Genomic DNA, 16156 nt, shown 5'->3' with positions numbered 1-16156 from the left:
TCAATCATGACATCGTGTAAAATTATTTTTCCTTCAGCACTTGTTGCACTACAGATGTTTTGTTGAGGGCCAGCTAGATGTGGAATAGAAGATTCTAATTCAGCTTCTAATTCTTGGCTTGGTGGTAAAACTTTCTGGGTGGCCCTTAAGCCTATTGTGCCTCTAAAGGTTATTGTAGGTGTAAATGCGGTGAAAATGGCAAAGCCCTACAGAAATGATTAATACTCTTACTTCCTGTAGAGTACTCTCCCCTCCCCTGTCATTTCAAGGAAGGCAGCTGTGACTGATCCTAAAACTTAGGGCTGATACTGATGTGTCATAAGAAGCTCTTGGCAATTTTGAATATTTGCATGTGGAAGATCCAGAAAGCTACTTTGAATATTTCATTATTATTATTATTATTATTATTGGTACTAATAATATGAATGGGCAGAAAAGTGTGCCTAATGAGTTAATTTTAATAGCATCCCTTTGTTTGAAGCATGCAACTGTGACTCAGAAGTGCCATTTTGATTTTCTGCCCTGTGGTCTTCTGACAAAGCACCATTCTGTATTTAATAGTTTAAATTTCAGCCACGACTTGAAAGATGACGAGCTCTAAGATTGTAGCCATAATTGCTTAACTGCTATGGGAAGCTGGGTGAAAAAATGCAGAAAAGCTGAGAACTGAAGCCTTAAGTTGTCACAAGCCTAAACCAAATGAATCATGGGTAGTTCTACAGAACTACAAGCCAATATTTTGCTGGGCTCCTTTGGTTTTTCGGTTGGATTATCTGCATAGCAATGGAAACAGGAATCAAGTTGTTTGTAAGCGAAGGACATGTTTCATCTTTATTATGAAAAAATTGTAGCAAATATTACCTTTCCTTCCAACACTGAGTGATCAGTTTTACTCTTGGTGATAGTTTGAACAAATTCTCATGCTAGAAGCTACAAACTGTTGAGAGACAGTTTCTCTTGTGTTGCCAAAAACAGTTTCAGCATTTCACTCTTGAGATAATCAAACATTTCTTTAAGTCTGCTATCCTCAGATGTATTTCTTCAAAGTACAGTCATACCTCAGGTTAAATATGCTTCAGGTTGAGCATTTTCAAGTTATGCTGCGTGGCGACAAGGAAGTAACGGAGCACGTTACTTCCGGGTTTCGCCGCATGCGCAGACACTCAAAATGACGTCACATGCATACGCGGAAGCGGCGAATCGCAACCCGCACACATGCAGACGTGCAGTCGCGGGTTGTGTTCTACTCAGGATGTGAATGGAGCTCCGGAACGGATCCCGTTCGCATCCAGGGGTACCACTGTAATTTTGTAGGCCTCAAATGGACGTCAGTGAGAGCGTTTCAAAATATGTACTTTTGAGGACTGTAGCTGGATGCAAAAACTCTGGACATAAAGAGAAATAGGCACCTACTTGATAATACTGAAACACAATTTAAAGATTTCCAAAATAATATCATTTCTATATGAAGTGATTTCACAATCATCAAGCTAGGTTGTGAGAAGCTGTGTGCCTAACCTGAAAGGTCAATATACCTTAAAGTAGGGCAGCCTTACTGCCCCCAAGAGGTTGCTGTGGCCCCTCAAATTTATCACTAAAAAAAAAAGATGTTTAAAACTGGTACTTTTGGTGTCCCACTGTGATGTCACAATGCCAAAAAAAAACCCTTTGTGGCCCCATATTTTTTTAAAAAAATATGTTAACTTTTAAAAATGTTTTTGGTTTTTTTACTGGCTATTCCCATAGGTTCCCAGCTGTGATGCTGTGGTGTTAATTTTTGTGTGGCCTCCCCCCACCCCAACTTCCAAAATATGACCATTTTTATACTTTGGCCATGCACACTTCAACATACACAGAGGGTTGACCATGGGTCATTCTGGTCCTCAGCTCAAGGACATTTAGTCACCCCTGGCTTAAAGGGTGAACTTATTTGTGTAAGAGAATAGTGGGGGGAGGGGCTAATATTTCACTCAAGCATAACCCACTTAGTTTGAAATTTAGTAAAATAAATAAAAGTTCTTTCTAGACACAGCAATACTTCCAAGTAATATGGCCTCTTCACATAGCATAGCTTATAGTTACTGTACTTTATCTTAATGTTCATATTTCCTGCAAGCTTCTGCCACCATATAGCAGCACTATAAATATCATAAACAGTGTAAAATTTGCTCCATTCTAGGGTGAGACCACATAGATGTTTTAACCAAGATTCTATATTTTATGTTGGATACATCATAAAGCATATGGATACATAACTTAATGAATCAACAGCAAATTGAAGAATTTGAATTTTTTTGCTTCTTGTATCCCATGTTTAGTTTTTAGATTTATTTCCAGACTTTATCTTCAAGTATGAAATGCTCCTCCCCTCCATAGAGGCGCAAGTTTCCTTTAAGTACATGCACCACTTTGGTAGTTCAATAGCTTTTCTTAAACTTCCCTTTCAAAAACACACACCAGTGAGCTGAAGCCTCAACTCTAAGCTCTTACCAGATACAGTGGTACCTCCGGTTGTGGACGGGAACCGTTCTGGAGCTCCGGTTGGATCCCGAGGTTTTCACAACCAGAGGTGCTTGTTCTGCGCATGCGTGTGGCGCAATAGAGCGCTTCTGTGCATGCGCGCATGGCGAAACCCAGAAAAATACTTCCGGGTTTGTCGTTTGCGTATCCCGAAGGATACATAACGAGAGGTGCGTGTAAGTAGAGATACCACTGTAGTTGAATATCAACTTGCTTGTAGAGAAGAAATTTGAGAACTTTACCAACTAAGAGCCTCTCTTTACTGTGTGTGGGGTGGAGAATTCTTGATGAACCAGAAGCAACTTGTTCATAAGGAGATGAGCCTTGCTTCTGGTTTCTCCAGTAGATCAAAAGATTCATAATGCCTAGTTCTGCCCCTGTATTTTACATTCTGGTGCACAGCAAGCAATTATGAAAGAGTGCACTGTTAAACACTCTTTGTTTGAAAAGCATGTATGGTTTGGGAGTGCTGATATATGGCTTTTCTTTTTCTTTTTTTTCTTCAGGTTTTCACAGAACAAGATGGATGGTAGCTTTGATTGTGATTGTGGTGAGCTGGAGCCACCTGATCATTAACTAACAGCCTCTTTTGTAAGCTGCCTCTTCCTTGACGAACTAAACAAAAGAAAAGAAGAAAGGAAGAGGAGAGAAAAGTGCTTATTTAACACCATAGAATGAAGCTGCTCAGGACCAGTCCAACACTGAATGTATCTGCACTGTGAGGAGGATGTTAATAGAAGCCTATTACGTGCATATTTATTCACATTTTCGTTAAATGCAGTTTAGCACAGTAGAGTGGAGTCTATAGTATGTCACTTCATTCCGTTTGATTTCCTTGTATTTCCTTTTAATGTCTGCGGATATGCTGCACCTTCCTTGAACTATGAATGCTGCAACCTCTCTATCTTTGCTCAAGTTCTAATTATAACGGGGATACAACGGGCCTGACTGGCAATGCAATGAGAGTGTCAGAAAACTATCGTGCATTCAACCTGAAATTTTTCTTCTCCTTTTCTGCAAGACCCTTCATATACCAGTGGAAGCATCTGTACATGTTTGCAGAAGCTTAGTAGTTTTAAAAGGAAAAAAAACAACACAAAAGAATTTCAACATAATGGCAGAGAAGTTTGAAAGCCTAATGAACATTCATGGTTTCGATGTAGGTTCTCGGTATATGGACTTGAAACCTCTGGGCTGTGGTGGCAATGGCTTAGTTTTTTCTGCTGTCGATAATGACTGTGACAAACGAGTGGCTGTCAAGAAAATTGTGCTTACAGATCCTCAGAGCGTTAAACATGCTCTGCGTGAGATCAAAATTATTAGAAGACTTGACCATGATAACATTGTTAAAGTGTTTGAAATCCTTGGTCCCAACGGAAGTCAACTGACAGATGATGTAGGCTCTCTTACAGAACAGAACTGTGTTTACATTGTTCAAGAATACATGGAGACAGATCTGGCTAACCTGCTAGAGCAGGGGCCATTACTGGAAGAACATGCCAGACTCTTCATGTACCAGCTGCTACGTGGGCTCAAATATATTCACTCTGCAAACGTTCTGCACAGAGATCTCAAGCCAGCTAACCTGTTCATTAATACTGAAGATTTGGTGCTGAAAATTGGTGACTTTGGCCTTGCACGGATCATGGATCCTCATTATTCTCACAAGGTACGTAAAGATGGGCAATACAACACAGGCATAAATAAGAAACAAAAGATCCATCAGAATAAAACCAAAGTAAAAGCCAGCAACACCTTGGTGGTGCCAAAGATCTACAAATTTCCTACAAAGGAGCTGCTTGGAGATGTTTACAAAGGGCTTTCAAACCTCTCCATGCTGCTCTTTGACCTTCCAGAGTTGAGAGGTGAAAATGAAATCACCCCAAATATGTTGCCCTGAGCTGCTTGGAGGAAGGGCAGGCTACAAATGTGATAAATCAAATGCAAGTAAAATTTCTCTTTCTGTAGGGCCATCTTTCCGAAGGATTGGTTACTAAATGGTACAGATCACCTCGCCTCTTGCTATCGCCCAACAACTATACTAAAGCCATTGATATGTGGGCTGCAGGTTGCATCTTTGCTGAAATGCTCACAGGAAAAACTCTCTTTGCAGGTTGGTGGAGAAGGATGGGTGCAAACCTGTCATCTTAAGTATAAGACCTCTGTGCGTTATATTGATGTAGGCAGTAAAACTTCAGTTTGGAAAAGCAAAGAGCTTATTGGAATGAAAGTGGCCAATGCTTTTAATCCATTCATGAATGTTAGTGCCTAGAGGTGTGACATATTAACAGCTGTTTTGAAATCCATAGCAGTTCCATCTTGGAACATTTTAATAGCAAATAAGTATATATCGAGATGACCAATAGGTTAGTTGGTACCTGTTTGATACTACAGATTGAGAAATGTACAGAAAATGATTCAGATCTTTTTCATGATTTCATGTATTGTTTGAATTAATGACTGACAAGGAAATGTTGGAAAGGAATGGGGTGTTACAGGGTGGTGTTTCTGTTTGCTTTGGGGGCATTTTAATTTGGAAAATGATAACACACCACTAAGGTAGAGGAACCTGTTTTTAAGTCAGGAGCTAAACCTAATGGCCAACTAGAGTCTGTAACTAATTAATGGCAGGAAGAGGTAACTTTGATAGCATTTTCTGGAGTTTGCATGGGAAACGTCTATTAACTCTTTCTAAGGGTGGGAAATGAGAGTCCTGTAAGTAGAGGCTGCAACAAAATGTTCCAGTTTGGGGTGTTGCTGTTTAGGATTCCAGGCATTCCACTGCTTCTTGCTCCCAAGTCAGTCAACTATAGTTCTGTGGCGACTGAGCATGTTCAGCCCCCATTGGGCTGTTTCTGGGGATCTTGCCCACCTATTTAAGCCTCCCCCCCCCCCAATGTATGGTGTACTACTTCTATACTTGGTATTCTTCTATGCCTGTGATGTGTGTGAGTACTGCTACTTTGACTACCTAACTAACTACACTCTCCCTCTGAAGCCTGGGTTTAGTACATAGAGGGAACGATTATGGCATTATAAGGAATTTCTTAGCTGTGTTGATGAATAAATGGGTGTCTGGAACAGGACTGATGTGCTTTTTGCCTTCACATTTAGGTGCCCATGAACTTGAACAGATGCAGCTGATTTTAGAATCAATTCCTGTTGTGCACGAGGAAGATCGTCAGGAACTTCTTAGCGTAATCCCAGTTTACATTAAAAATGATATGACTGAGCCACACAAACCTTTAACTCAGCTCCTCCCAGGCATTAGCCCTGAAGGTAATTTGGCTTCTTCTTTCCTCTCCCCCTTCTTTTTGTCATCAGAGAGCTGGTTTGGCAAGAGCGGCATCTACATTTCAGGCTGTTAGTGCATGCCATGAACACTGCCTTCCACACATGTTGGGGGCAAGACAATCTCCGGTGAATTGTGGATTGAGTTGTTTTTGTGTATGTCTTATTATACCAGTTCCTGAGTCCTCTTGGGAAAGGGCTGTGTTCTGTGGGAATATCATTTTCCCCCTTGAGCTGTCTGATTTGCTGAGTTAAACAGAAACTCAGTATTCCGTGGAGAATCAGACCAGGCAGTTCAAGGCTGAATGCTTAGTCCCCTAGTGAATTGCGCTGGTTGGGGAAAAATGTATAATCATGGTAGGTAGTAGAAACAGTTGATGGCTGCTACTGTGGACACTATGTATTTTGTCCAAACAAGTCCACAAAAGTGTATAATCCTAAGAAGCTTTTCTTGTGTTCCCTCATGGGGAAGTACTAGTGATTTGTGCCCTAAAAGAGACAAAAGAGCTGTCCTTCATAAAGTTTACCTATGTAGCTGCTAGGATGTAACTCTTTGTTCTCATACTGAACCAGGTGCAAGTAGCTACAGTATTTACAAGCCTGGCATATTTACACCCACCCCACTTATTTCTGTTGTCTCTATCAGATTCATTGCTGCTTGTAGAAGTGAGCTAAAAACACTACAGTGCTTTCTTTTTGCAATTGTACAAATCATATAGTCTTCTACAAGCGGCTACTAAATATTTGGTTCTAGTGCTCAGAAAATTGAAATAATTAAGACCTGTCCACAAATAATGTAAGCATTGTTTTTGCATTTCATACTTTATCTTACTAGAGAATGACTAAAAAACAAACAAACAGCCAGCTATTCATTTTGCCCTCTTTAGCACTGGACTTCCTGGAACAAATACTGACGTTTAGTCCCATGGATCGATTGACAGCAGAAGAAGCTTTGTCCCATCCTTATATGAGTATTTACTCCTTTCCAACTGATGAGCCCATTTCAAGCCATCCTTTCCACATTGAGGACGAGGTGGACGATATTTTGCTCATGGACGAAAGTCACAGCCACATCTATAATTGGGAAAGGTAAACAGCTTCAAAATCATTCTGTTTGCATGTTGCAACTGTGCCTGAAACACCAGCTGGTTTCTTCTTTTAACAGTGATGGAATGCTCTGAGGTGGAAGAAGCATTTCTATGAGGAGGAGGAAAAGGATCTTGGAGCATAAATTCTTCTCAACCGCCCCGTCCCCATAAATTAGATTAGAATTTTCTCCATTCTAATTATTATAATTAATTGCTACCATTTGCATGGTGTCCCAAACCACTTACCCCATTAGCTTCAGCTGACCAGCTAAGGGGATAAAAGTCCATGTGCACTGGGTGTTCTGTAGCTAGTTTTGCAACAGAATGATGAGCAGCATCTTGTACATTCATTCCAATGCAAAATATGTATTGGGAAAATAATGTGACTTTCCAGAATAGTGGCATCTTTGTTAATGTACTTCCCCAAATACATTGACTTCCATTTTATAACCAAGATGTGAATACCCCAGTGGGGAGGAAACCTTCTGTGAGCATTTAGTAAAATTAACATTGTACTCACTGAAGCATCACAAATTCGTTATCATAAGAGTTTGCACTTTATAACTCTGATTGTTGACACCAGCCAATATTTGGAACCATTTTCTAAATGTGTAATTTTGAAACAGTTCTCAAACTGTTGCAGTTTCAGGTTAAAGCTAAATGCAGCAGTTAAAACAAAAAAACCAATTTTTAAAATATGATTGTTGGGAGTAAAGGTTCCTCTTCTCCCTTCTGCTAAGAAATCTGCAACTGAAATAGGACACTGAAATGTTAACATCACCTTAAATGAAGATGCAATCCTTTCGCAAATTGTATGCTAAGGAATGAGTTCTGCTGTCACTGAGAAAAGCTTCAAAATTAAAGCTTTCTGAAGAGTGTGGAAAGTTGCCAGTTGACTTGCCATACCATTGAGTCTAAAATGAGTGGCTATTCATAGTTTTCATAGCTGTTATCTGTCTTGACTCTTCTGCACTATGTAAGCAAGTGGATGCCTGCAATTTACTAACATAAGCTGTTAATATTACAGATATCATGACAGTCAATTTTCAGACCATGACTGGCCTAGTCATAACAATTTTGAAGCTGATGAAGTTCAGCGTGATCCAAAGGCTCTTTCTGATGGGACTGATGAGGAAGAAGTACAAGTAGACCCTCGCAAATATTTGGATGGCGATCGTGAAAAGTACCTAGAGGACCCAGCGTTTGATACCCACTTTTCCACTGAGCCTTGCTGGCAGTATCCAGATCATCATGAAAACAAGTACTGTGATCTGGAATGTAGCCACACTTGTAATTACAAAATGAGGTCCTCTTCATACCTAGATAATCTGGTCTGGAGAGAGAGTGAAGTGAACCATTACTATGAGCCCAAGCTTATCATAGATCTTTCCAACTGGAAGGAGCAGAGCAAAGAGAAGTCAGATAAGAAAGGCAAGTCCAAATGTGAAAGGAATGGATTGGTGAAAGCTCAGATAGCTCTTGAGGAAGCCTCGCAGCTTGCAGAAAAAGAGAAGGAGAAGAATCAAGGGTTTGATTTTGATTCGTTTATTGCAGGAACTATTCAGCTTAGTTTGCAGCACGAGTCAACTGATATTGACAAATTAAATGACTTGAATAGCTCAGTGTCCCACCTAGAGTCGAAAGGCATATCCAAGTCAGTAAGCAGAGAGAAGCAGGAGAAAGGAATGGCCAACTTGGCCCAATTGGAAGCTCTTTACCAAAATTCATGGGATGGGCAGCTCGTAAATGGTGGGGAGGAATGTTTCCTCATAGACCAGTTTTGTTGCGAAGTCAGAAAGGATGAGCAGATTGAGAAGGAGAATCCGTACACCAGTTACCTGGACAGGTTTTTTAGCAAGAAGGAAGATGCTGAGATGCTAGAAACTGAGCCAGTAGAAGATGGGAAGCTTGGGGAGAAAGAAAGAGAGGGGAGCTTTTTAAGCAATAGTGGGGAATTTCTCTTTAACAAGCACCTTGAAGCGATAGGTATTCCTCAGTTTCACAGCCCCGTTGGGTCACCACTTAAATCCATACAGGCCACGCTAACGCCGTCTGCTATGAAATCATCTCCTCAGATTCCCCACAAAACATACAGCAGCATTCTGAAACACCTAAACTAAACGGCAGACATTTCTTTTTGTATTCATGAAATGTGTGTTCTTTTTTATTGTAAGTAATTTTTTTACTTGAAATCAGATAATGTTAACTTTGGTATGAATTTCCTTAGTTTTCTGTTTACCATTGTTTTTACAATCCAGAATTACTTTATTTACATGACAATTCTTTTTTTAAAAACTGGCATGTCATTTGCACACAAAAGTAAAGAACAGAGCAAAACAATGCACATTGCAGGAGGAAACAAGAAGAAAATGCACTAAACCAAGTAGAAACACTCTTCAGTTTAAACAGTTCATGCTTTGCAGAGGAAAAATAAGAATCTTGCCTTGAAAATTACACAGTGAGACTATACATATTTGCATGAAAATATCTATTTTTCCCTGAAACATTTTCATTCATATGTATTTTAGAATTTTTCATACTGTACACACTTCTTAGACACATGATACCAGCAGCAACTGAAAAATAAATGCAGAATTTGGTACGCATGTGTTATCTACCTCAAGGTAACAGCAGTATGTGGCAAAACATTAACCACCCATAGTGCTTTTCATAATGCACTTCTATTTAGCCAACATTATTGTAGTAGGTGGTATGGAGAAATCATTCAATATTTATAAATATTCTGGTATGCCTTCTTTATAGTGGAAATGTTAATATGCAGCGTTTTATTTATTTTAGCAAATTATATTTTCTGTCATGATAGAAAGTAAAAAAAAATTGAACTTGCTTTACAGATAAAGTTCTTGTTAGCACTGTGGTTTATTGCCTACATAGCTGAAATAGAGATGAAATAACATCCCCTTATTCTGAGGTGATCCATATGAGTTTTTAAAGAGATTTCACTTCAAGTAAGGCACTCACTGTGTATAGGAATTTGCAATTTGGAGGTGCTTGATCTCTCTCTACAAAGAAATTAGGAATTGTTTTATTATAAAATGCTCCTAGAAGTCTTAATTGTGTTAATTTTTTAAGAACAATTTTTGTAATGTTAGTTGTGTGCATGGAAGCAATTAAGGTACAACATTACTGTAGGTTGAAAGTTCTATATGGCCAGACATTTTGTTTTTACTGTATGTTTTTACTGAATGATGCCCTTTGTCTCATCCCCAAAGCAAGCATGAGTATAATTAGGTTAAATGTAGCATGTAGCATCTCGGTCTTCTGACAGTTTGTTTTGCCTTCTGGGTTTTTGTTGTTTTTGTTTTTGGGAAACTATGTATCATTGGCACCCCTGTTTTAAAGAGAAACAAATAAAAACATGGCCAGCAAAAATTATTCTTTTGTCTTGACATGGGAGTGCTTCAGATAGCCTTGAGTAATTGCAAGACATGAGCATTAATCAGTTTCAAGCTTGTTCCCAGGTCTAGGAAATGACAATTGTAGCGGGGTAAGGAATTAAAATGGAAACATTTTCCCCTTGTGTGTGCTGTTTTTCATACAAAGCATTTCAGGCAAAGCATGCCATTTCCAGCATTGTCTGAAGGAGGAGAACGGTCTGACCTTCCTACTTGTGACTCTTTCATTCTAATCTTAAACCAAAAAAATGACAGTATATTCAAAATTGGGATAGCTATGTAATGCATAGCCACCTGCATTGCAAAAGCAAAATAACTGGAGACTTGTTTCATACAAGTAAAAAGTTATCCATCTTGCCATTACTTCACCTTTTATTTTCAACGTGCTTGTGAAGTTGCATGGATTTTGCTCCAGAGCAATTGGTGCAGGGAGCGGGTGTCCTCCTACAGCTATAATGAAACAGATTGATTGAAGGTACAGTGTTGTAAAACCTGTTAACAGTTCCCCTGAGTTATTTATGTAATGATTTTCCTTTCTAGTTTGTGTCTGATCAAGACGTTAGTAAAAGCAGACGATTTTTTTTTTTATTTCTTTGGGGTCCGTGCTAACACTGTATTTACTGATTGGTTCCAGTTAATGCTAAAGTGCTTGGCCCATGCCATGAGAATGCATGTGATATATTATTGGCTTTGGTGTGTGAAGTGTGCAGTTTCCTGGTCCTCGACATAAGTAGTAATCAGAAACCACTGGAGTCTGTTTCCCAGTTCTGCTTGGCATCTGACCAGAAGCTTACATTTTAATAATTCTGAGCATGAGAAGAATGTGTGAGAATATTCTTCAGCAAGGTTCGGAACAATAGGCTTTTAGCCATTTCACACAGTTCCTCTTCTGGTCACTGAAGAGTTCATTTTTATGAAGCAACATTACTTGGACCTTTGACATAATGCTGTTTGGGGAGACAGCATGCCATGTCTAACATAAGATATGGTTTAAGTGCCCTGGTAAACCAAAATCCATCCCAAGGGTGTGGCCAGAAAACTACTGGTTTGGCTGGCTTCCTGTGGCAAATGAGCTAAATACCCTGTGTATTGCACCCCTAGCAATAACCTCTTTTCAACATTATTTTCGCACCGGCATAGCATGCTCACTTTCTCCATTCTAACTTACTAAGACTTAGATTTTGCTTGCAAAAGATGACTGACATTTCCACCAGTCTCCCTTTCCGCTGATCAGAGGAAAAAGTGGTAACAGTCTTTTCTACAAACCTTTAAAGCAACTTTGATGTTACACCATTTCTGAAAGGTTGATTGTGTGTTTGCCAGATCTTCGCTCTGGTGTAATGATAACAGCCTTTGTATAAACCCTCCCGGTCCCCAAAGTAGAAGATAAAGTTGAGAATCATTTAGAGCAGGGCTACTTACGTAACAGAATGTATTCATTACAAAAGAGATACTGACCTTTCTATCTCTTGGAGCTGTTGAGAGAAGGAACTTTAGAACAAAGTAACTAGCATACTTAAATGTCCATGGAAACTTAATATTCTTGATGCAATGAATGCCATGCAATCAGTATGGCTCCTACTAGGAAATCCTTATTTTTTTCTTTGTTTTAGAAACAAGACCAGTACAGTAATGGTAAAAGCCACCTATGGTGTGCCATGAAGTGTGCGGTTTGCCCACAAACTTGCACTTCTCACACATAATCCTCACACCCCTTTTCGGATCTTCTGACATCGAGACCTGGATGCGCACAATTTGGTAGCCCAAGAGTTAACAAGGGCATCAAACATAAACATAAATTTTCATGTAGCAAAACAGAATTGGGATATTAATTAAATAGAACCAGTAAGCAGCACACTTAACTGCTAATTTTCATAGAGTTAAAAACTAATTATATTCTTAAAAGCACACATTAAAACTAGGATGCATGCAGTAAGAATTTGGACAAGAAATGGGAGAGGATGTTTGCTAAATGGAGGGAAGGAGGAGATCTGGCTGAAGGGGATATCAGAAGGAAAACGCTGATTTTTATGAAGCTATAGGAAAGCTTTTGGCTAAGAATCAGAAGGAATTAGGTGGGAGGCTTGGGTGCAATGATCTGAGTGCTCCAGTTCTGGGTTGGTTTGTTTTTTCAGTGGATGGTTATAAGTAGTGGGGGGAAAGAATCAAAGATATTGGGTAAGAAAGAGAGGGCAGCAGCCAAGGGAAAGAATTGATCATCCCAAGATAGAGGGAGCTGATAACACTTGAAAGCAGAAGAGGAACTTGGGATGGGGGAGAGATGGGATAAAGATTGGCTGAGCCCTAAGGGGACTGGAATTAAGAATAAAGGACAAAGGGGCAAAAGGGACCAAGCAATAAATGATAAGATGCCTGGGAATGTGGGGTGAGCTGTTTTCAGGGCTTCAGTCAAAAAGCAGGATGCAAATCCAGTAGACACATAAAACACATTATAATAATTTTTAAAAAATTAAAAACAGCAACACACTAATCTCTAAAGGCAGCTGTCTTTTTTTTTAAAAAAAAAAAAAAGCCTCTTCCAATATGAACTAGTCTGAAAAATGCCTGCCATGTGCTTGACAGCACCAAAGAATTGCTTCAACTGTGTTTTCCTTTGCACTTCACTAATTATAGTTTTGGTGTGACCAAAATCATATGAAAAGACTAACAGATTTATTATGACTCACGTGTTGATTTAAGCGAAGATTTACGCAGGGTGTGCTTTTGCAAACTGGTACGGCAGCATTTTCGGAAATAATTCGGAAGCAGATGGGTTTGTTTGCTTAAGTTTTGCTGACGGTCTGTCACACTCATTCAGTGACGGTTTGAGTGGATTTCAGGGCGTCTTATTTATTGCCTCCTGATTTCCTCTCTGCTGTTTGCCAAAAGATCAAAATGAGGCAAAAGTCTTCTGTGGAATTTGCATTTTGGTCCACCACCCAAGGGAGAGAAGGAGGCTGAGTGGATGGAAGGGAATGAGCTGGCAGGCAGGCTCAAATCTAGGAGGAAATGTCTCCACTGTGTCAACAAGGGTTTTTTGGGCTCTTTATTATGTTTAAAACCCATCTTCTGTCCCCACATTAGCTCCCAAAGCACTTAATATGGGGCGAGGAACCTATTTTACCCAGAGGGCCAAATTCCCTTCTGGAATGCCAATGGTGGGTGGAGTCAGGGGCAAAGGTGGGTGGAGCAATGAATGTAAATTTTACCTTTGTACAGTAAGCTAGTTTCTGCACACTCTCTCACACACCCCTCTATCTCCCATCCAGGTAATTAAAAAGCACTATCAGAGTTCAGGCAAAAAAATACTCAAAAGGGGGTGCAAATCATGGCTGGTGGAGAATGTGGCTTGGGAGGTTTGTGACCTGAGGGAAGTTCCAACGGCCCAAAGAGAGAAGCCTGGAGGAGCTTCATTAACTGAGAACCTCAAAATTTTGGATCCCTTCCAAGCCGGCTGTTCCAATCAAACATGCTACATTTGCTTGCCCCAGTTACTTAATTTTTCTGTGTTATAACCAGAAATAACCAGAATATCAGCTACCCAGTTTGGAGGCTCTAAAAATGGGGGGTTTGTGCTACAAAGCCCTACAGAGGTTTTAGCACTGGTTTGGAGGGGTTCCACAATTTTGGGCCTCATACTTCCTGAAGCTGCCTGGAGGGCCTGAGGTTCCGCAACTCCTGATCTAATGTTTAAAGTCCACACAGACGTACACTATAATGAGAGATATGTTGATATGTGCGTGGTAAACCTGGGCATTTTGTGGTACAGCTGAGCTTCAAGGCTGGGTTTTGTTTTTTTACAAGGCTCACTTGTATGTTTGGACTGTATGTGTTGCCCTGCCACTGAGTCACCGCAGTCAGCTCTTTCAGGGCTCAAATTAGGGCGGCTGGAGGAGAGAGATGCTGGCTCAAAGGACATTGGTTCCAGGTAGCCTTGAGCTGCGGTGTAGGTGAGTTCATAATCTGCTCATCAGTCCTGAACTCTGGTTCACTTCCATTACTTGGCTAAGACCACGGGGAATCAGGAGATCATGCCGTGATGAAACCGGCTGCATGTGGAAGAGCAGCCGATCTTGAAAAGCGAGTGACGAGAGAGTAGCCTGAGGCTGGCTGCAGCAGAGAGGTGAAAGATAACAGCCTTGGGGGGCATTGGCCTGTAACCGGTGCGTCAAGATTCAAAACAGGGTCAGGGACAACTGCAGGATAGAAATGTACCAAGCACACAACCGCCATTGTCTTTTAAGGAGGAGATGCTGGGTGAGGCTGATGGGAGTTGCTATCCCACAACATCTGGAGGGGCACATATTCACCACCCCACCCCTATTCTAAAGTGAAACCTTGGGAGCTTCCCTGTCCCTGTACGGCGAGAGTGAAATAGGTCACTGCCTGCCTTCTAGAGGCTGACCTTTTCCAGAAGTCTCAGGTGGCTGTTCCAAGTGTCACATCCACAGGTTGAGTCATCCTTAGAAGTTGCTAAATATATTTCCTTAGTCACAGCAAGCTTTCAGCATTTGCGGATCTGCTGGCTGAGCGAGCTCTCCTCCTGCCGCAGGTGAGTGGGAAAAGATGCTGGGTGTTGCAGACGAAAAATTAAAATAGTGTTTAGTGGGGGTGGAATAGCAGAGTTATAGCATATCCCTTGGAACACATCCACATCCATTAAAAGCACATTCGGTGCACATATAAAACACATGACTTCCCCCAAAGAATCCTGGGAAATCCTGGTTTCCTCCTCACTGAGTTACAATTCCCAGCATTCTTCACAAACTATACAGTTCGCAGGATTCTCTGGGAGAAGTTATATGCTTTCAATGTTTGTTAAATGTGCTTTAAATACGGGGCCTGAATCTGCTCTGTGACTCCCCCTGTGTGGCTTTGAGTATAACCCAGCACAGTGACATATAATCTGAATAGCTCAGTTCTAAAGGCCTCAGGCCATTCATCAGGGACCAGATTGATTCATTGACACTTACATTGAGTACTCCATAGCAACTAGGGCGCTCAGGCCTAAGAATAACAGTGAATAATAAGTCATTGATTTATCATTGCAGCTTAAATGTCACTTTTAGAAGACACAGGGCTGCACTTCTTAAAAAGAGAGAGATTTCAAATTTATTCATGTAGGCGTTTCTAATTTAAGCAACTTTCTCCAAAATATATCGTTTCCAACTTTATGTTGCTGCTCCTTCTTTATCATGACCAACCTATATTGGGGAAAGGGTGACACACCACAGAGTTATTCACACACACACACACACACACACACACACACACACACACACAATCCAGGGTGGGAGGAGAAGCTTTTTACCTTACAGATGTTGTTAGACTCCAACTTTGGTTCCATGATGGAAGAAAGGCAGGACAGAAATATAAGAAAATAAACAAACCTTCACCAGACCCAACTGGCAAGGCCAATGATCAGGGATAGTGGAAACCAGGCCAGCCCACCCATGAGGCAAGGTGAGGGAGTTGCCTCAGGTGGCAGATCTCACCATCTCATCCTTCGTCACAGTCACCTCTGCGCCTGGTGGCTGCAGGTAAACACAAAGAAGGCGACTGCAGCCATAGGTGGACACAGAAGAGGAGGCCACAGCTGTGGGTAGCAGCAGATGAAGGCAGGAAGAGGGGGGGTGGCATTTTCTGAAGCAGCAAAACATCCTGAGGCAGTCCTGGTGAAAACCAGTCCAGCAACACCTGGAGGCCCATGTTGTTGTTTGTTGTTTAGTCGTGCCCGACTCTTCGTGACCCCGTGGACCAGAGCACGCCAGGCACTCCTGTCTTCCACTGCCTCCCACAGTTTGTTCAAACTCATGCTGGTAGCTTCGAGAACACTGTCCA

General features: G+C 40.9%; 1 protein-coding gene across 5 annotated transcripts in view; it reads left to right on the top strand.

Annotated features, from left to right (window-relative positions):
* The window catches only part of MAPK6 (mitogen-activated protein kinase 6), a 34413-nt gene extending 24121 nt beyond the window's left edge, over positions 1 to 10292 (top strand). For all 5 annotated transcript variants that reach the window (XM_083411996.1, XM_083411997.1, XM_083411998.1 and 2 more), the window contains 5 exons: positions 3027 to 4189; positions 4489 to 4633; positions 5635 to 5799; positions 6699 to 6900; positions 7927 to 10292. In XM_083411996.1, coding sequence (XP_083268122.1) covers positions 3635 to 4189; positions 4489 to 4633; positions 5635 to 5799; positions 6699 to 6900; positions 7927 to 9019 — 2160 coding nt within the window. In that variant the 5' untranslated portion in view covers positions 3027 to 3634 and the 3' untranslated portion in view covers positions 9020 to 10292. The remainder of the gene's footprint in view (positions 1 to 3026; positions 4190 to 4488; positions 4634 to 5634; positions 5800 to 6698; positions 6901 to 7926) is intronic.
* The last annotated feature ends 5864 nt before the right edge of the window (positions 10293 to 16156 follow it).

The sequence above is a fragment of the Podarcis tiliguerta genome (assembly GCF_965153285.1).
Source record: "Podarcis tiliguerta genome assembly, chromosome: 14".
Classification (NCBI taxonomy): Eukaryota; Metazoa; Chordata; class Lepidosauria; order Squamata; family Lacertidae; genus Podarcis; species Podarcis tiliguerta.
This window is presented reverse-complemented; position numbering and strand designations above follow the sequence as displayed.